This window comes from Pongo abelii, chromosome 16 (assembly GCF_028885655.2).
Source record: "Pongo abelii isolate AG06213 chromosome 16, NHGRI_mPonAbe1-v2.0_pri, whole genome shotgun sequence".
Classification (NCBI taxonomy): Eukaryota; Metazoa; Chordata; class Mammalia; order Primates; family Hominidae; genus Pongo; species Pongo abelii.
In genome coordinates, this window is record NC_072001.2 from 47,584,489 (window position 1) to 47,605,587 (window position 21,099).

General features: G+C 45.8%; 1 protein-coding gene across 5 annotated transcripts in view; it reads right to left on the minus strand.

The window, feature by feature from the left end:
• Nucleotides 1-390: 390 nt before the first annotated feature.
• Nucleotides 391-21,099, minus strand: part of PATL2 (PAT1 homolog 2) — a 45,531-nt gene continuing 24,822 nt past the window's right edge. For 2 of the 5 annotated variants that reach the window (XM_054532746.2, XM_063716639.1), the window contains 18 exons: nucleotides 15,932-15,994; nucleotides 15,142-15,262; nucleotides 11,635-11,669; nucleotides 11,139-11,229; nucleotides 10,144-10,355; nucleotides 8,811-8,891; nucleotides 7,895-8,037; nucleotides 7,053-7,118; nucleotides 6,680-6,821; nucleotides 4,624-4,741; nucleotides 4,434-4,531; nucleotides 4,162-4,215; nucleotides 3,933-4,066; nucleotides 3,633-3,792; nucleotides 2,995-3,135; nucleotides 1,757-1,854; nucleotides 1,050-1,199; nucleotides 391-629 (listed from right to left, as the gene is read on the minus strand). In XM_054532746.2, the coding sequence (XP_054388721.1) occupies nucleotides 611-629; nucleotides 1,050-1,199; nucleotides 1,757-1,854; nucleotides 2,995-3,135; nucleotides 3,633-3,792; nucleotides 3,933-4,066; nucleotides 4,162-4,215; nucleotides 4,434-4,531; nucleotides 4,624-4,741; nucleotides 6,680-6,821; nucleotides 7,053-7,118; nucleotides 7,895-8,037; nucleotides 8,811-8,891; nucleotides 10,144-10,355; nucleotides 11,139-11,154 (1,632 nt within the window). In that variant the 5' untranslated portion in view covers nucleotides 11,155-11,229; nucleotides 11,635-11,669; nucleotides 15,142-15,262; nucleotides 15,932-15,994 and the 3' untranslated portion in view covers nucleotides 391-610. Of the gene's footprint in view, nucleotides 630-1,049; nucleotides 1,200-1,756; nucleotides 1,855-2,994; nucleotides 3,136-3,632; nucleotides 3,793-3,932; nucleotides 4,067-4,161; nucleotides 4,216-4,433; nucleotides 4,532-4,623; nucleotides 4,742-6,679; nucleotides 6,822-7,052; nucleotides 7,119-7,894; nucleotides 8,038-8,810; nucleotides 8,892-10,143; nucleotides 10,356-11,138; nucleotides 11,230-11,634; nucleotides 12,694-15,141; nucleotides 15,263-15,931; nucleotides 15,995-21,099 lie in introns of those variants that run through there. The other 3 variants (XM_054532748.2, XM_054532750.1, XM_054532745.2) reach the window with 3 other exon arrangements.

Below are 21,099 nucleotides of genomic sequence, written 5' to 3' on the forward strand. Positions count from 1 at the left end.
TAGTAGAGATGCGGTTTCTTTGTGTTGGTCAGGCTGGTCTCAAACTCCCGACCCTCAGGTGATCTGCCTGCCTTGGCCTCCCAGAGTGCTGGGATTACAGGCATGAACCACTGCGCCTGGCCAAAAAAAATTTTTTTTAATATTAGCTGGGTGTGGTGTCACATGCCTCTAATCCAAGCTACTCAGAAGACTGAGGTGGGAGGATCACTTGAGCCTGGAGATCAACGCTGCAGTAAGCCATGATGGTGGCACTGCACTCCCACATGGGTGAGAGAGTAAGACCCTGTCTCAAAAAAAAAAAAAAAAAAAAAGAAAAAGGACATTCCTGGAGCACTCACACATAAGATAGCCTTCATTATAGGTTTTAACTTACAAGCAAGTTCCAACACATCATTCTATTATCTCTTTAATTATACCTTATATGCCGTGTCTTATTTTTAGGCACATCATTTAGATTTTTGAAGAAAGGATATGAAAATGGGGAAGGGTTCTCCAATATATAAAGGCATAAGAAATGTCTTCAGACTCTCTGGATCCCTGTAAACATAGTCTATATAGCTAGTGTCTGATGATTCAACTTCCCACATACACGTATTCCAGAACAAACAGATCAGTAGATCCAGGCAAACCTATAAAGAGAACAGATGTTAACTGCAAGCACAATTCTACTTTGCAAGCATTTATATGATTTAATTAGTATCTGACTCTTTCTAGCAGTAATTCTGAGGACAGAGATGACCATGTTATTCATGCTTATATCCTAGAATAGTTGTCCCTCAAGTATTTCTTGAATGAATAATTCAGGTTCTTAAATTAATTCTTGCCCTCAAATAGCTTAGCACTATAAATGACCAAAGCACCTGGAATAAAAGGTTGGCTGAAGACTTAGTCAAGACTGGTTACTCAGTAAATGTCAGTGTGTAGAACCACTTCTAAAAACACATGATCCTTCATGCTCATAATTTAGAAGAAGGAAGTAGTGAAGCAAGTAACAGAACATAGATTGGGCTTGAACAAGGGGCTTTGACCTTGTTTCTGCCATTACTTACTCCATCCTGGCCTCCAGCTGCTGAACCAATTGTTTGTCCACGTGGTGACAGAACAGGGGAAGTAGGTTGCTGGGGAAAGCTAGGGGTTCTGCCAGAGAGGCTGTAGGCATTTGGGCTATCTCCCAGGCAATCAGAACCACCATGTCTGTCCTAGAGAGCATAAATATAAATATAAGCAAATAGAATTGCTTAAGAAACAGACTCAGGGCCAAGGTTTCTTATTATCTTTCCATTACTACTACCATTGTCCCCCACCCCCAGGTAGCAATTCAGAGGTAACGTTTGAATGTTTGGTACATGCCAAGCAATGCTTAGTGCTTTACACATTTCCCTTCCTATTTAATCTTAAGAACTATGAGGGGTTAATACCATCATCCCTAGTTTGTAGATAAAGAAACTAAGAGAAGTGAGAAGTGAAAGAACTTGCTCTAAAGTTATATCGCTAGTAAGTGATACAGCCAGAATTCAAACATAGGTCTTTTTAAACTCTAAAGCTTGTCCCCTTAGGTACTATGTTATACTGCCTCCTAGAAGAAACTAAAACTCTAGGGCACTATAGAAAAAAAGCAGAACAGCTACAACACTGCTACTTCTTTCTCTATCCAACCTCCTCAGTACTTGAAAATGCCTCAGGAAATACTTCATCTGGCTCAGTCTGCACATCCCGAGGGTACTAGATAGTAGTTACAAGGCCTTTATGATCTTACCAAGCTGTACGGTCACTGTTGGGTTCCTCCAGGGAAGAATGCAGTGATACCAGCTGCTCCCCATGGCTCAGCAGGGCATAGAGCAAAGATATTCCAAACTGCAAGGGACATACATATATTCCAGGGCAAAATGAGTTCACACCCGGCATTTGGTGCTTTCCTGACTCTTATCTTCCCAACTAAAGGATAGGTTCACATTTAGAGATAGAGCTCAAAATATCCACAAGTGCTGTCAGGTTTTACACTGGTGAGCCAAAGAACTCTCTAACCTTTCCATAGGAATCAATGCTCTGAACTTTTCCAAAAGACACTCTTGGAGAGCTGATTAAATGCATACTTCTAGGCTTAACTCCTAGGAGTAGGAGATCGGGAATGCATCCAGGAATCTGAGGCAGGTAGTCTGTGGACCCTACTTTAAGAGGCACTTCTTTAAGCAAAGACCTTCAGTGTGGCATACATGAGATAACCCACTGGGATATTAGAAGAGAGCATCAAAATTTTCACATCTAGAGTCTCATTCTTTAAAATTTTCTATCTTTTATTATATACCTATTGGCTGGGCACAGTAGCTCATGCCTGTAATTCCAGCACTTTGGGAGGCCGAGGCAGACGAATCACTTAAAGTTAGGAGTTCAAGACCAGCCTGGCCAACATGGTGAAACCATGTCTCTACTAAAAATACAAAAATTAGCTGGGTGTGGTAGCACACACTTGTAATCCCAGCTACTTGGAAGGCTGAGGCAGGAGAATCACTTGAACCCAGGAGGTGGAGGTTGCAGTGAGCCAAGATCGTGCCACTGTACTCCAGCCCGGGTGACAGAGCAAGACTATCTAAAAAATAAAAAAATAAAATATTTATTATGTACCTATTATTACTAGTGTTACATGTATTTGATTTATAAACACATGGGTAGTGTGGTTTAGAATATTTTTTTTTACTGAAAGGGGTATACAAGAGTTTGGAGACCTGCTCTAGAGACTCACATCAGCAGCAATCAGGGAGCTTATTAGAAAAGCAGAGCAGGTGCATGGCCCCCACCCCAGACCCACTGAATAACTGAGTGGGACCAAGGAGCTGGGTTTAATAAGCTTGCCAGGTGATCGTGTGCTTACTAGAAATAGAGAAGCACTGCAGAGGATAAAATTTGTGGAGAGATGAGACTGTCCCCCAACTTACCCCTTATCAGTGATACCAACCTGAAAGCCATCTATGGAAAAAAGCCTCCTAGACATGTTACCTGATTCTGAAGCACCACGGTGACTGGCCGCTCTGAGGAGCCAGGTGGCAACAGCATTAATCCCTGAAGCCCTTGGAGGAGTTCGTGGAGGGTCAAGTGACTGATACATTTGCCCAGAGGTTTGAATAACATTTGTAGGGCCTGCAAGAAGATCAGTAAGCACCTCCCAAATTCCACTACAACTTCACCTCCCCTTACCTTGCTTCCACAGTCCCTTCCCTCGCTGACCTGTCTTTAGCACGTCCTGGTGAGGTTACTTACCAGGCTTATCACCACTATGACTCTCCGTCCCCAACACTGACACCTTCAGTACCTACTTGTCCTAGGAAGCCTTCTCTAAGAAAAGTAGATAGGGGCTCAACATTTATCAGGGCATCCTAATCTTTTACTCAGACCTCCTCAGCACACTGACACCTGTGCAACCATACACCTGTTGCTTTTTGTTCATCATACCTGAAGATGATCCACTGTTCCTATAATAGTTCTGTAACTTCCTTGCCTGAGGGTGACAAGGCCAGCATCCCTCGCTGTGCCCAGCACCTTCTCTGGCATCTCTGGGGCATGTGGGGACGGGAGGGGAGGAACGACCCCTAACCTATTCAGGAGACCATCCTCTTCTCCACTCAGTGCCACAGTACCTGATCAGCCACATCCCTCCGGACCAGGAGGGGCAGATGGTGGGTGATAGCCAAAAGAATGGTAACAGCCTGATCCTGGGGCAGGAAGGGGAGCAGCCGGGCCACCAGGGCCTTCCCTTTCCTCACAGAGAGCACCTGCAGGAAGCCATCTGCTGTCTCTCTGCAAGGGAGAGAGGAGAACATTTTCAGAGCTCTGCATAGAAGAGAGGGCTACATGCCAGAAAGGAGAGGCAGAAGCAAGACCAGTGTCTTTGCTGCTCCTTCCCTTCCTGGGCTGAGGTGGAACCCTCCCACACTCACTCCAGGTTGTTCTGCTCCTGGGTCTTTAAGGTCTGGAAGAGCTTCTCAACCTGGTTGCTTTGCTGCTCAGAAAAGCAGGGCTGTGGAGGCCTATACTTCCAGCCCTCCTCTATTTCTAGTAACTGAAGGAACATCTGGGAATTTGAGGGTAGAAAAAGAGGTAAATTTGGGTAATATCTCATTCTCAAAGGTAGGTTCAGAATTCGTCCCTAAGGAACTGATATCTCACCTTCTCAATCCGGTATAATACCCGAAGCCTCTGACTGCTTGCAGCTTCTATATCCTAGGAGAAGAGAGTCGCCAGCTATCAGCTACACTGCCACTGCCACAGCCCTAGCCCGGGCCCCTGACTAGCTAGAGATTGAGCTGGAAAGGCTAGAAACAAAGTCTGATCATACTTCTTCCTCCCTCTTAGGTCACAGTCTTAACTCAAACACAAGAGGGTTCTAGACCCTTCTTCCAAAGGGGAGAGAAAAATGTCTGGGAAGATAGTGCTCCCACCTGCTCTTGAGTTCCATGGGGTACTGCATCAATAGCTCGGCGAGGGCTGAAGCATGTCGACATAGCTACCTGGCCCAGGGAACCCTCGATTCGGACCACTGCATGAGAAGAGAGGCACATTTCCCTCCCCCTCCTACACTCTGTCCACCCAGATGCCCAGCCCAAGTCAGCAGGTCAGCCCTGACCCTACCGGACTCGTAAGCCTCTGCCTTCTGAATGTAAGGCGTTACCAGCTTGAGGGACTCAACCCGGTTTCTTCGTCCAAGTAGCTCTTCGTCTGCCTGCTTCTCTAGCTTCTGGTAATATTCCTGAGAATGAATGGAATAGGAAAAAAAAACAAAACAAAACACCATATATTCATCTTTTGAATTTAGAATTAAGTTTCTCAAGTGCAGCCTCTTTACTTTTTTTGTGTGTGTGTGTTATAAGTTTTGTTTGAGACAGGGTCTCCCTCTGTCACCCAGCTGGAGTGCAGTGGCGCAATCTCTGGCTCACTGCAACCTCCCTGGCTCAAGTGATCCTCCCACTTCAGCCTCCTCAGTAGCTGGGGCCACAGGCACGTGCTACCATGCCCAGCTAATTTTTGTATTTTTTATAGAGGTGGGATTTCACCATGTTGCCCAGGCTGATCTTGAACTCCTGGACTCACGCAATCAGCCCTCCTTGGCCTCCCGAAGTGCTGGGATTACAGGTGAGCCACTGTGCCCAGACAAGCACGGCCTCTTAACACTCTTTCCTATAACAATCATTCCAGAAATGATGCTGGTACCTTAGGCCCTCCTTGCAGTTATTCTAAAGTGTCTTAAGCACCCTGGGCCCCACGTCACCCATCTTGGAATTCACATACCAAATACTTAAAGACTAGGTACCACCACCAAGTCTGATGAAAGGGCAGAGAGCAAAGTGGAGAGCCAGTGAGCAAACCTGTTCCAGCGTCTGTAACCTTCCTGCATTCCTCATGCCCTAGTACCCACATACTCCATACCACCTGTCCTCCCCACTTCCCCATTTAATCTTGTGACCTCACCTGTGCTTTCTAAAAATCAGTTATCTGATGATATGAAGGCCATCCAGAGGTTTAAGCACAGAACTAGCTATAGGGATGTGTTTGTCAGTTGCCCTCTAGGCCAGTTTTATACTTCTGTGGATTTGCTCAGCAGCTCTGACATTTTCTTAAAGTTGAGAAATCCTAAACTAAAATCCACTGACAAGCCAAACGAGGATTTGAAAAAGGCTCTGTTGTTTAGAAGCAATGCCAAAAAGGCAAGAATACAAAACTATTTCACTTTCAGTGACCCTTGCAGAAAAAGGAGGGCTTTTGAAGCTTGGTGGAAAGAAAGGAAAAATACCTAATGTAAATGAGAAGGGAATAGGGATGGGGCACTGGATGGGAGGCTCCCAGATGTTGAGGTGAAAGTGAAACAGCCAGCCGGGCGCGGTTGCTCACGCCTGTAATCTCAGCACTTTGGGAGGCTGAGGCGGGCGGATCACTTGAGGTCAGAAGTTCAAGACCAGCCTAGCCAACATGGTGAAACCCCGTCTCTACTAAAAATACAAACATTAGCTGTGTATGGTGGTGCATGCCTGTGATCCCAGCTACTTGGGAGGCTGAGGCAGGAGAATCACCTGAACCCTGGAGGTGGAGGTGGCAGTGAGCTGAGACAGTGCCACTGCACTTCAGCCTGGATGACAGAGGGAGACTGTCTCAAAAAAAAAAAAAAAAAAAAGAAAGAAAGAAAGAAAGAAAACAGTCTAGACAACCCAAAAACTTGTGGACAAAGACTTGCCCCATAAATAAAGGCAGAAGGAAGCAGGGGAAAATGAGTAAAAACGTCTGCTGTCGTTCGTTCAGTTAAACAAACTGAATCCCACTATTTGTAACATCCCTGTGCTTTAGATCTAAAAAGTGAAAGTAGATGAATATAACAAGACATTTCTCAGCATACAAAGGTGGGAAAATCCGTATTTCCTGGGTGAACAGGGAAAATTCTTAGCAAAGAGTAGAGACAAAACCCAAGTGTGTTTGGGGAACTGGAAATAATCTTAGTTGGCTGAAATGTAGGAAGATAGAGAGAAATGAGTTTGGGATGTCAATTTTAGAAATATGGCCCCCATCCTGTAGTGATTCTCTCTCCCACCTGAACAGACATGACCTCTGTGAGCCGAAGAGAGGATCAGAGAGGGCCCGGGAGTCCAGGCCCATTTGACCCAAGGTCAGAGGCTGGGCTGAGTACTGCGGGGCTCACCTGGTAGTAGTAGTCATCCAGGCGGGGTTTTGCACTCTGCAGCTGCACCATCTGCACTTTTATCACCCAGTCCTTCTCTTTTCTGGTCATGAGGTTAGCATAGGGGTCTGGCTGCTGAGACCAAGGCTTCTTGGCTGGGGGACTTTAAGCCAGGAGGAACAACCCTTTAGACTTACCCACCACTGCCACTTCCTAAGGAGTGTGGTGAGCAGGAAGTGGGGCTCTCTGGGAAGGATGGAGCAAGCACAGAGGTGGGCAACAGTATGAGAGTTTTAACCACCACATGGGAGCTTTGAGGGAGACAACTGGTCACAAGTGGAGACCCGGCATGCAGATGGGCTCCCCTCAACTCTGCTCCTGGTCTGGGCTTTACCTTGGTGTTTGACTATGCTGCTGCTGCAAGATTCGTTGGTGCCGAGGGTGGAGCTGGGTCAGATGACTGGGAAGACAAGAAGTAACGAGCTGGGTGGAAGGAAGCTCTCAGTTCTCCACCCCCTCCATTCATTCAGCCCAGGTCAACTCAGATGGACACCTAAGGAACCTTATCTGTTTAGGTACTTTCCCAAAGTCAGCCACATGGCACATCATAGTCCTAGACCCACAGGGTTCCCAAGCTCCTCCAACATCTATTTTCCTGCAATTTGGCTGCAGGAAATCTTTGAACAGTAGAAAACGTTTTGGCCTGGTCATCAGGAGTTCTGAATAGTAGTCTCAGTTCCATCATACTACCTGATCGCAAATAAATTTTTATTTTTAATTTTTGAGACAGTCTCCTTCTGTCATCCAGGCTGGAGTGCACTGGCATGGTCTCAGCTCACTGCAACCTCTGGCTCCTGGGTTCAAGTGATTTTCCTGCCTCAGCCTCCCAAGTAGCTGGGATTACAGGTGCTCGCCACCACGCCTAGCTAATTTTTGTATATTTAGTGGAGACACAGTTTCACCATGTTGGCCAGGCTGGTCTCGAACTCCTGGCCTCAAGTGATCCTCCCACCTCAGCCTCCCAGAGTGCTGGGATTACAGATGTGAGCCACAGCACCCGGCTTTAAATAAATTTTTAATCTCTCTGGGGCTACATTTGTGAGGGAGAAGGAATTAGACTATACCTCAGACTTCTCTTAATAGATTTCTGTGTTTTCCTGTGGCAGCTGGTAGGCATGGTCCCCACCCCTCAGCCAGCACCTCCTGAGACCTCTGGGGAGAACCTCAAACCAGTACCTGAACCTAGGGGGCCACGAGGTCAGCAGGCTGCAGAAGAGAGTTGGGTCTGGTGAGGGCAGCCGAGGTCCAAAGTGCCGTGCTGGAGAGCTGGTGCTGGGAAATGTAGGCCAGAAAGGGATGGGCGACAGGTAGTCCAAGGTCTGAGAGAGGAATTAAGAGGTCTGGGAGAACGCCATCTCCACCAAAAGAATGCTGCTCTTGTTGTGAGGGCTCAGTTCCTTTCCTACCTTTTCCCCTCAAGAACTTCACCCAACATTGTGCCTTCTTGTGAGTCCCTCAAGGCAGCTTTGGGGGCACCAGACTATGGTTCCTGCCCTTGTTTCAACAGGGCTTGACTAGGAAGCAGCTCTTCATTCCCTGACAATGCGGGGTCATGTGCTTTTCCTACCATTTGGAAAGTCAACACCTCTCACTCTCCTCTCTATAATAGTCTTCTGTTGGGCTGTCTTCAGCCACTGGGGCAGTACTCATCTGTGTTTTCTGACTCACTCAAAGCCCTCCTCAGAGCTCTAATTCCTTCTAGTTCTCCCTGCAGGATATCCTGGTTCTTGAATTCCTCTACCCCAGGCCATGTTCCCATTACACAGTTAATTGCAGGGCAGGTGCGCTTTCCAGCTAAGTTGGGCTGGCCATCTGCTGAAAGATTGCCTAAGGCAGGAGTAGGGATCTAGTTTGTCCTTGTTCATACAAATGGCCAGTTGTCCCAGTACCACATATTAAGGTGTCTATCCATGCCCCTGGTTGGGCACACCACCTCTGTCATTTATCAAGCTCCTCTATGATGGGACAACTCCCACCTCCCATACCCATACCTCACTTTGGGTGCCTTAACTCCAGACCAGGGTTGGGGGTAGACTGAACATAATGGATGGAATCCTCACTACCCACAGTATGGAGACTGCAGCAGACTCACCTGCCACAGAAAGTGCAAGGAGGCAAGTGACATTCCCAGCACACCAGGGGCCTTGACTCCAGGGGAGCTAAGCAGAGCTCTCTGGAACAGGAGGGAGGAAAAACCAGGCTCGAATGGGCCTCTGTAGTGTCTTCTGCATTCACCTGTGTTTTTGAGGGGGTGGGAGGAAGCAGCACGACCAGGTATTCCAACATCCAGGGCAGTGGCAGCTTGGCCCTCCCTCAGATTCAAAGTCAACTGGGCCAGGATCCCTCTCCCTCTCCTGGGAGAAATAAGACTAGTGCAGTGGTCCTCATTTATTCATGAGACATATGTTCCAAGACCCCCAAGGGATGCCTAGAACTGGATAGTACTAAACCCTGTGTATAGTGCTTTTTTCTTATATATACATGCCTATGATAGTTTATATATATATTAAAAAAATTTTTTTTTTAGAGTCAGGATCTTGCTCTGTCACCCAGGCTGGAGTGCAGTCGCACCATCATAGCTAACTGCAGGCTCAAACTCCGGAGCTCAGGCCATCCTCCTGCCTCAGACTTCTAAGTAGCTGAGACTACAGGCACATGCTACCATATCTGGCTAATTTTTGAAATTTTTTTTCTCTTTTTTTTGTAGCGACAGGGTCTTGCTTTGTTGCCCAGGCTGGTGTGGAATTCCTGGCCTCAAGCAATCCTCCCAAAGTGCTGGGATTACAGACAAAAGCCACTGCAACTGGCTAGTTTAATTTATGAATTAGACACAATAAGAAATGAACAATAAAAATAGAACAGTTATAACAATATACTGTAATAAAAGTTATGTGAATGTAGTCTCTCTTAAAATACCTTATTGTACTATACTCGCCTATTTTCAGACTATAGTTGACCAAGGGTAACTGAAATGGCAGAAAGTGAAACAATGGACTACTGTACCTTAGTAGTAGGTTGAAGGAAGTTCTGAGTCACCTCATATCTACATAGGAGTCCTTGTCCTTCTCCACTAGTTATGGGATCCAAGGGAATAAATACCAGGAATGGACTACTGAGACAGAGGGGCCCAGGATCAGGCAAATGTGACTCACCTTTAATGCTAGTAGCAGGGCCACCGCCTGTGGGCGATGCACAGCTCTGCTAGGACCTGGTTTTAAGGCGAGAACAGCATCAGAAACGAAGTGGGAGACAGGAGAAAGAGGGAAGGAGAGAGTCCCTAACTCAGGTTCAAGGCTTAAAAAGAAAGTGTTAATCCAGAACTTGTCTTAGAAAAGGGTAGAAAAGAGAAGAGGAATGTTTAGTGACAGCCTGTGAGCCACAGACAGTTCAGGACAACCCTCTCCCATTCCCTCCTGCCATGGTACCTGGGTGTTGTGGACAGCACCAAGTACAGCTGGATCCCCAAGATCATTCTGTTCCTCCTCTAGGTCTGGGTCCAGATCTGGGTCCAGATCCTCTCCGTCCTCCTCCTCTTCCTCTTCCTCCTCCTCCCCTTCATTCTCTTCTTCTTTTTCCAATTGGCAGGCAGACACCAGCTCCTCCTCAGGAGCCAAGGGGCCACAGGTCTTACCTGGCCCTTGGTTTAAGTGTGGGCCAGAGGAGAAGGTAAGATGGGGGCTCAGCTGTGAGTCTTGTCTAGAGAGGCTGCTACTCAATAGCACTTCTGTTCATAAGCCATCTCCAGCACCACCTTTGAACATAACGCGTCCTGTTCTGTGGGTTTAACTCGGCCTCCCTTCTCCCAAGGTGACCCGAGCCATCCCCCAGTAAGTCAAATGGAACCTGAGCCAGGTGTGGTGGCTCGTGCTTGTAGTCCCACTTACTTGGGAGGCCAAGGCGGGAAGATCATGTGGGCCCAGGAGTTTGAGATCAGCCTGGGCAACACAGTGAGACCCTGTCTCTAAGTAAAAAATTTAAAAAGCAAACAAAAGGAACCTGGCAGATACCAAACACCTTCACTTTCACATCCCCTCTTCAATTCCTTCATTAAGTTCTAGCACAGCCTTTTCCATCTGCTCTGCCCCACCCAACGCCCTTCTGTTGCCTCTTTGAACAAGTTCCAGCTGCCCTGACTCACTGCAATTTAACCCTACTGTGTGCCATATACTTTACGTGCATATGTTCATTTAACAGTCATATGAGGCTGTCCTGGGTTGTTGTTGATAATTTTACTAGGATAGTGAGAAAAATAAAGCCCAGAAGAGTGACCTTTCAGTCACCCATTATAATATAATTAGCAAACGGAAGAATTTGGAATAACTTCCAGTGACTCTGGACATCCAAGCCCGTATGTGAAACAGACCAGCAAGCTCTGCATGCTGGGGCATTTTATATAACATCACGGCCCACTTGTTGATACCTTCAAGGCATTTCATCTTGGCAGGCTGGTGGACTTCCTTCTTAGCTGTGTCCTCCAGTGAAACAGCATTGCCAGCCTCTGGAAGGTAAACCTGAGACAAGAAAGAGGCCAAGAGGCACCATCCTCAGTCAGTAAGGATGACATGGCACCCTAAAACAGCCATGGAATCCTCCCAGCAAGATGGTTAGAGAATTCTTGGCCATAGTCCTGAGGAGAGAGACCCTGGGGTCTCAGACTGCCATAAACCCCCACCCTCCCAGCTCAGCTCTAGGGAGCTGTCCCACAAAGGGACAGAAATGAGGCACAGGCTAGGAGCAGGAAGAGAAGTACTTCCCAACGGACATCACCAGTCACCGTCCGAGTGTGGTGATGCATTGCTGCCGACACCCACCACCTGACTGTTGCTGTCCTTTCTGTTTAAGTTATTCATAGCAGCCTGGGCCAGGACCTGTTTGCCGCTCCTGGCTTTAAAAGTCCCAGCTCCTCCCCTGCTCACCCATTAAAGGGCCAGCATCCTCCATCCACTGGGGCCTGATGGAAATATGAGAACATAGTTTAATGATTAAAAAAATGCTTGAACAGAGAAAAGACATACACTGCATTTTTAGCCATCCATGGCTTTTAGTATAGTTTATTGGGATTGATATTTGGGGGCAGATATTTAAAAAGAGGATCCCTGTTTTCCACACCCTTCATTGGTACTTTGTGAGGTTGCATTTCATTTAATCCCTAGGTTTTGCTTCAACAAAATTGGATAGGAAAGTCCTGGGTAGATTCTGGGGAGGATGCCTAGCAACCAGGTTCCTGGTGCTTCAGGGCAGCGTACTTGAAGCCCTCAAGTCCACCTGATGATGCTTGCCCTTCACCGGGTCATGTGAGCTTAAGTCAGCTACTCAGCTCTGACTGATGAGAGACCCCTGTGAATTTGGAAGTCAGATCTTCATGATAAAAACACTTTTGCATGAGATACACAGTCTTACATCTTCTTGGCTGCTCTAATGGCAAACTGGTCCAGAAGCTCAGGAGTAAAAACAAATCAACAACAACAAAAACAAAAGCATACCTGCTCCTGGTAGGCAAAACCCAACACCCTCCCAAGTCTCATCTAACCCTCAAGCAACCCTGGGTTCTGTGCCGACATCCTGTGATCAGCTGAAAACCACATGACTTTGTAGAACTTCTGAATAAAAATAAAAACTAAGTTAATTTCCCTACATCAAAAATAAAAGTTAGGACCCTCTTGTCATGGTGATAAGACCATGATTCTTGGTGCCTTTAAAGGAAAATATTTGTTTCAGAAGTTTTACTGCAGGTCATAACGATATGGGTGGGGGAACAAATATAAGTTGCTTGAAAGTTACTGAAAAACTTCTCATATATCTTGAGATAGCATCTCACTCTGTCACCCAGGCTGGAGTGTAGTGGCATGATCTTGGCCCACTGCAGCCTCCACCTCCCGGGTTCAAGAGATTCTCCTGCCTCAGCCTCCCGAGTAGCTGGGATTACAGGCGGCCACCACCATGCCCAGCTAATTTTTGTATATATATATATTTATTTCAGTAGAAACAGGGTTTCGCCATGTTGGCCAGGCTTGTCTCAAACTCCTGACCTCAAGTAATCCACCTGCCTTGTCCTCCCAAAGGGCTGGGATTACAAGCACAAGCCACCACACCCAGCTGGGTTCTGGCCTTTTTGGTAATGTTATTCAGCTGTTTCTCTCAGGAACTTCCTAATAACGTACTTTGGCACTATTAACAAAAGGACCACATGGTGAATTTCAGTGTTCCAGAGGTGATTCATTAGGTTGTTGTAGAGACTAGATCTTAAGGAGAAACTTGTTGCATGAAAATATTCATTCTGAAGGGACTTCTGGTACTGACTAGTACCAAAGCAGGTGGACTAGGGCTCAGTCTTAAAGATCACAGCCCTGCCCTGGCTGTTTGGAGTTTCATTTGGGACCTACTGTTTTTTATGAAGGTTCCCTACCCTTATCTGAAGTCTCATATGTCTACTGATCCCCTAGATGTTCTAACTTTCCTGCCATCATTTAATTATGTTAAGTTTAAGCTAAGCCTATGTTAGGCTTGGGGTAAACAGTGAATAAAGCAGATGCTTCCCACAGCCTGTTAGAGCTTCTTCTAGAATAAGAAGTACACACAGGTACACAGGATTGTTGGATCAGATTTTAAAAAGACATTAGAGTGGCTCATACCTGTAATCCCAGCACTTTGGGAAGCTGAGGCAGGAGGATAGCTTGAGCCCATGAGTTCAAGACAAGCCTGGACAACACAGTGAGACCCCATCTCTATTAAAAATTTTTTCTTAAAGAAAAAGATGACATTAGAAATATTTACATTTGCTACACAAAACACTCTTTTATGAGGAGATTTTTTATCCATTGTTTCAGGTTCTTTAATAACAGTAGATCTAGTCTGGCTTTCAATTTCTTCTTGAGTTTTAAGTTATATATCTTCTAGGAATTTGTCCATTTCTTATAAATTTTCAAATTTGTTGGCATAAAGTTGTTCATAGTATAAGAGTATTTACAAATCCATGCTATAACTGTACTTTGTCTCTCCTGCCCCCTTTTATTTACTTATTTATTTTGAGACAGAGTCTTGCCTGTCACTCAGGCTGGAGTGCATTGGCACGATCTCAACTCACTGCAATCTCCACCTCCTGTGTTCAAGTGATTCTCCTGCCTCAGCCTCCAGAGTAGCTGAGAATACAGGTGCACACCACCATGCCTGGCCAATTTTTTTTTTTTTTTTTTTGAGACAGAGTCTCGCTCTGTCGGCCAGGCTGGAGTGCAGTGGCACCATCTCGGCTCACTGCAACCTCTGCCTCCTGGGATCAAACAATTCTCCTGCCTCAGCCTCCCGAGTAGCTGGGATTACAGGGGTGTGCCACTATGCCTGGCTACTTTTTGTATTTTTAGTATAGACGGGGTTTCACCATGTTGGCCAGTCTGGTCTTGAACTCCTGACCTCAGCTAATCCACTTACCTCGGCCTCCCAAAGTGCTGGGATTACAGGTGTAAGCCACCGTGCCTGGCCAATTTTTTTTTCTTCTTTTTTTTTTTTAGTAGAGATGGGCTTTCGCCATGTTGGCCAGGCTGGTCTCGAACTCCTGGCTTCAAGTGATCCACCTGCCTCGGCCTCCAGCGTGCTAGGATTACAGGCGTGAGCCACTGCGTCTGGCCCTTTGTCTCCCTTTTTATTCCTAACATTATTCATCTCCTCCTTTGTTCTTCTTTCTAGAGTTTGTCTATTTTATTAGTCTTTTTAAAGAACCATGTATGTCAGGTTTCCTTCAGGAAATAGATGGTGTACTCAAACTGGATAATCTAATAAAGAGATATTTATAAAAGTATAGAAAGAGTATAGTGAAATCACAAGTAATAGCAGAAACCCCTAGGACGGGGACAAGAGGATGGAGCAGTCACCAGAACCTGGAGACAGAGAAGGCTGCCTGGCTTCAGATAATGTCAGCATCTGTGCTGTATGAGTTCCAGTGTGGCAGCCCTCTCCTAAATTACACCAATTCCCTCTGGATCTGGGATCTGCTCCCTCCTCTTGCCCCTGAGGTCTAGGGGTGTGATAGGCTCCTCACTCTTGCTAGTTCCAGGGTGCTTCACTGGCCTTTATGAGTTTCCCTTCACCCTGTTCACACCTTGGTGAATATTCTCTTCCGGACATGCTCCTCAGTTACACCACTTGAATGTGCCATCTACTTCTTGTCAGGACCGTGACTGACACTGCTTCATCACCAGCCTGCTGAGCTGTTCTTTAATTTGTCCTTGTTTAGCTTCCTTTCTCATCCATCCCTCATCAGTGATTCTAAAAAATAGGCATTGTCCTCCTCTAGTCTTCCATACAACTCCCGTTTCTACTCTCAGCAGTCAACGTCACCTCTTATGTTATGGGGAAAATAGAGGCCATTGGGGCTGATCCACTTCAATTCATACTTGGAGGAAATTACACACAGCCACAGGCCTCCTCACCTTGCACTTCCAGGTGGGGGGCCCTCCTCCTCTTCAAGTCCAGACTCTCTTCCTGGATGCTTGGCCCTTCAGCCACTTCTCTCTGTGTCTTGAGCCTCTCTGTTTTCCCCTCTTTCTTTTTCTTAGTGTATAGGATAGAAATATCAGGATGTGTCCACTTCTTGGAGACAAATCCCTGTCTTGTTTTTGTTTCTTATTTTAACTGCCCTTCAGGTCTCTCCTACCCAACAAACCAAACTTCTCCATTTCCTCACATCATTCCTTCAACTGTTGCTTTCTGGCTTTTGACTCCATCATAGTGGTGGCAACAGGGACAAACAGACATAATCTCCATAAGCCCCTTCAACACTTTTTCTGGACAATTGACAATTATTTGACGTATTAGTTCTCTGCAAATGCAGGGTCAAGACAAGTCCCCTACCCTTACTTCTACCTAGATGCCACCTATATAATTCTCGGGCTTAAAAAAGTATATCTGGAGCTACCATTACTAGTTACTCCACAGAGACTTTTCTCAATACCATTACCAATGATTTTTCTTTCTTTCTTTTTAGTTTTAGAGATGGGGTCTCGCTCTTTCACCCAGGCTGGAGTGCAGTGGCACGATTATAGCTGACTGCAAACTTGAACTTCTGGACTCAAGTGATCCTCCTGCCTCAACCTTCCAAGTAGCTGGGACTACAGCATACACCCACCACACCCAGCTAATTTTTTAAATTTTTATAGAGATGGCATCTCGCTTTGTTGCCCAGCCTGGTCTCAAACTCCTGGGCTCAAGTCGTCCTCTCACCTTGGCCTCCCAAAGTGCTGCGATTGCAGATGTGAGCCACTTCTCTCGGCTGTGATTTCTTAACTGTAAGTGCAAAAGACATGTTTCAGTCCTGACCTTAGCTGACGTCTCTACAGCATTCAACACTGCTGATCACGTCCTCCTTGGATCTCTGTGCTCCCACAGCTTCCCAACACTTGTCTCCTGGCTCTTCCAGTACCTCTTGGGTCATTTTTCTTTGGCCCTTTTCCTGCTCCCCTCATCTTGTTCTCATCCTTTGAATATCCGCTTCCTCAGGCTACTTCTCAGTCCTCTATATATCAAATATTCTTAATCTGAGGATCCCCTGAAATTGTGTATATGTTGGTGTGGTTTTCAGTATGTTCATTTTTCTGGAAAAAGCATCTGTAGCTTTTATCACATCCTCAAAGGGATCAAGGATCTGCAAAGGTTAAATCCTCTGCAACCTGATATCCCTGGGCAATCTCATCTCATGCTGATGATTTCCAAGTTCTTTTGTCAGATCAGACACCCCTCAACTTACAACACCTCAGTGTTTCTCATGTCCCATTCTTTACATAAAGCATAAGCCCCTTTACAATCTGACCCTGACTGTCATAAAAAGCAACCAGTCTCCTATCTTAAAGTTCCCTACCTTCTAGATTGAGTTTCAGAAATAGTAAACTGCTTTTAGCTGCATGGAGAAATTAGGGTTCCACTTTAGCCTTCTCTCGTAATCGCTGTTCACCAGGTTGTCCCTATGCTGGAGACCTCTCGCCCTTGGTCTGGGAGCTATATTCTGTTGTTGATTAAGGCAGCTTTCTGTTCCAGTTCTGTCTTTTCAATGATATTGAAAGTGTGTATCTTAGCAGGTAATATGCTGTGCATTATGTCATATAAGCAAAATGAAGTTACAAAGTAAGAGTTGTTTTAATTGGAAGGTGATTTCAGAATTGTCTTTATTGAATTGTCTTATTCTAATATTCTAGTTATTCAAATGGGAAAAACAAACTCGGCTCAGGCTTCATCTCCTCCAGGAGGCCTTCTCGGATAGGCTTTTCCCTTCCAGCCTGGGATAGGCACCCTTATGTGTGCTCACTGATCCTTACGCCTTTTGCTCATTGCACCTACCACACAGTGTTGTCATTCTGTTTCTAAATTTGTCACTCTCACTTGCAAGCAGAGATGTTCCTCATCTCTGTGCCCCTGGCACTTAACACAGTCTCTGGAACAGAGTAAGTTCTTAGTAGATGTTGACTGAGCTGAACTGGAATGAAAAATTATGGACCTTCCCCTGAGAGACAGACTTCTTCAGAGGAGTTTCTTGCCAGCCACCTGGGTGTGTCCTACTCCAGCTCACTCCTCACGCTCTTTCCAGGAAATTTCATTCCAAGAAGCAAACCAGAATATCTAAGCCAGAAATCATAAAAGAAAAGATACATACATTTCACTAAAGAAAGTTAAACTTCTATATTGAAGACATATTTATGACAAAGTAAATGCTAGATGGAGCAAAGATTTAAACATAAAAAAAATCTCAAAAGGGTGGCTGGCAAGATGGCCAAATAGGAATAGCTCTGGTCTGTAGCTCCAAGAGAGATCAACACAGAAAGTGGGTGATTTCTGCATTTCCAGCTAAGGTACCCAGCTCATCTCACTGGGACTGGTTAGACAGTGGGTGCAGCCCATGGAGGGTGAGCCAAAGCAGGGTGGGGCATTGCCTCACCTGAGAAGTGCAAGGGGTTGGGGAACTCCCTCCCCTAGCCAAGGGACTGTGAGGGACTGTGCCTTGAGGGATGGTGCACTCTGGCCCAGATACTACGCTTTTCCCATGCTCTTCACAACCCACAGAACAGGAGATTCCCTCAGGTGCCTATGCCACTAGGGCCTTGGGTTTCAAGCACAAAACTGGGCAGCTGTTTGGGCAGACACTGAGCTAGCTGCAGGAGTTTCTTTTTCATATCCCAGTGGCGCCTGGAATGCCAGTGAGACAGAACCATTCACTCCTCTGGAAAGGGGGCTGAAGCCAGGGAGCCAAATGGTCTAGCTCAGTGGATCCCACCCCTACAGAGCCCAGCAAGCTGAGATGCACTGGCTTGAAATTCTCGCTGCCAGCACAGCAGTCTGAAGTCAAGCTGGGACACTTGAGCTTGGTGGGGGGAGGGGCGTTTGCCATTACTGAGGCTTGAGTAGGTGGTTTCCCCTCACAGTGTAAACAAAGTCACCAGGAAGTTCAAACTGGGTGGAGTCCACTGCAGCTCCGCAAAGCTGCTGTAGCCAGACTCCCTCTCTGGATTCCTCCTCTCTGGGCAGGGTATCTCTGAAAGAAAGGCAGTAGCCCCAGTCAGGGGCTTGTAGATAAAACTCCCATCTCCCTGGGACAGACAGAGCACCTGGTAGAAGGGGCGTCTGTGGGCACAGCTTCAGCAGACTTAAGCATTCCTGCCTGCTGACTCTGAAGAGAACAGCGGATCTCCCAGCATAGTGCTCAAGCTCTGCTAAGGGACATACTGCCTCCTCAAGTGTGTCCCTGACCCCCGTGCCTCCTGACTGTAAGACACCTCCCAGCAGGGGTCGACAGACACCTCCCAGCAGGGGTCAACAGACACTTCATACAGGAGAGCTCTGGCTGGCATCTGGTGGGTGCCCCTCTGGGACAAAACTTCCAGAGGAAGGAACAAGCAGCAATCTTTGCCGTTCTGCAGCCTCCGCTGGTGATACCCAGGAAAACAGGGTCTGGAGTGGACCTCCAGCAAACTCCAACAGACCTGCAGCAGAGGGGCCTGACTGTTAGAAGGCAAACTAACAAACAGAAAGGAATAGCATCAACATCAAAAAAAAGAACGTCCACACAGAAACCCCATCCAAAGGTTACCAACATCAAAGACCAAAGGTAGATAAATCCATGAAGATGAGGAAAAACCAGCATAAAAAGGCTGAAAATTCTAAAAACCAGAACATCCCTTCTCCTCCAAAGGATCACAACTCCTTGCCAGCAAGGGAACAAAAGTGGACAGAGAATGAGTTTGATGAATTGACAGAAGAGGCTTCAGAAGGTGGGTAATAACAAACTGCTCCAAGCTAAAGGAGCATGTTCTAACCCAATGCAAGGAAGCTAAGAAGCTTGAAAAAAGGTTGGAGGAATTGCTAACTAGAATAACCAGTTTAGAGGAGAACATAAATGACCTGATAGAGCTGAAAAACACAGCACAAGAACTTTGTGAAGCATACACAAGTATAAATAGCCGAATTGATCAAGCAGAAGAAAGAATACCGGCGATTGAAGATCAACTTAATGAAATAAAGCAAGCTGACAAGATTAGAGAAAAAAAATGAAAAGGAATGAACAAAGCCTCTGAGAAATATGGGACTATGTGAAAAGACCAAATCTACATTTGATTGGTGTACCCGAAAGTCACGAGGAGAATGGAAACAAGCTGGAAAACACTCTTCAGGATATTATCCAGGAGAACTTCCCTAACCTAGCAAGACAGGCCAACATTCAAATTCAGGAAATATGGAGAACACCACAAAGATATTCGTCGAGAAGAGCAACCCCAAGACACATAATCATCAGTTCCACCAAGGTTGAAATGAAGGAAAAAATGTTAAGAGCAGCCAGAGAGCAAGGTTGGGTTACCCAGAAAGGTAAGTCCATCAGACTAACAGCGGATCTCTCTGCAGAAACCCTACAATCCAGAAGAGAGTGGGGACCAATATTTAACATTCTTCAAGAAAAGAATTTTCAACCCAGAATTTCATATCCAGCCAAACTAAGCTTCATAAGTGAAGGAGAAATAAAATCCTTTACAGAGAAGCAAATGCTGAGAGATTTTTGTCACCACCAGGCCTGCCTTACAAGAGCTCCTGAAGGAAGCACTAAACATGGAAAGGAACAACCGATACCAGCCACTGCAAAAACATACCAAATTGTAAAGACCATCAACACTATGAAGAAACTGTGTCAACTAACGGGCAAAATAACCAGCTAGCATCATAATGACAGGATCAAATTCACACATAACAACATTAACCTTAAATGTAAACAGGCTAAATACCCCAATTAAAAGACACAGACTGGCAAACTGGATAAAAAGTCAAGACCCTGCCAGGCACAGTGGCTCATGCCTGTAATCCCAGCACTTTGGGAGGCCAAGGCGGGCGGATCACGAGGTCAAGAGATTGAGACCATCCTGGCCAACATGGTGAAACCCCATTTCTACTAAAAATACAAAAAATTAGCTGGGCCTGGTGGCACACGCCTGTAATCCCAGCTACTTGGGAGGCTGAGGCAGGAGAATTGCTTGAACCCAGGAGGCAGAGGTTGCAGTGAGCTGAGATTGTGCCTTTGCACTCCAGCCTGGGCAACAGAGCGAGACTCTGTCTCAAAAAAAAAAGAAAAAAGTCAAGACCCATCAGTGTGCTGTATTCAGGAGACCCATCTCATGTGCAAAGACACACATAGGTTCAAAATAAAGGGATGGAGGAATATTTACCAAGGAAATGGAAAGCAAATAAAGCAGGGGTTGCAATCCTAGTCTCTGATAAAACAGACTTTAAACCAACAAAGATCAAAAGAGACAAAGAAGGGCATTACATAATGGTAAAGGGATCAATGCAGCAAGAAGAGCTAACTATCCTAAATATATATGCACCCAATACAGGAGCACCCAGATTCATAAAGCAAGTTCTTAGAGACCTACAAAGAGACTTAGACTCCCACACAATAATAGTGGGAGACTTTAACACTCCACTGTCAATATTAGACAGATCAACGAGACAGAAAATTAACAAGGATATCCAGGACTTGAACTCAGCTATGGACCAAGTGGACCTGATAGACATCTACAGAACTCTCCACCCCAAATCAACAGAATATACATTCTTCTCAGCACCACATCACACTTGTTCTAAAATTGACCACATAATTGGAAGTAAAACACTCTTCAGCAAATGCAAAAGAACGGAAATCATAACAAACAGTCTCTCAGACCACAGTGCAATCAAATTAGAACTCAGGATTAAGAAACTCACTCAAAACTGCAAAACTACATGGAAACTGAACAACCTGCTCCTGAATGACTACTGGGTAAATAACGATATTAAGGCAGAAATAAATAAGTTCTTTGAAACCAATGAGAACACAGACACAACATACCAGCATCTCTGGGCCACATTTAAAGCAGTGT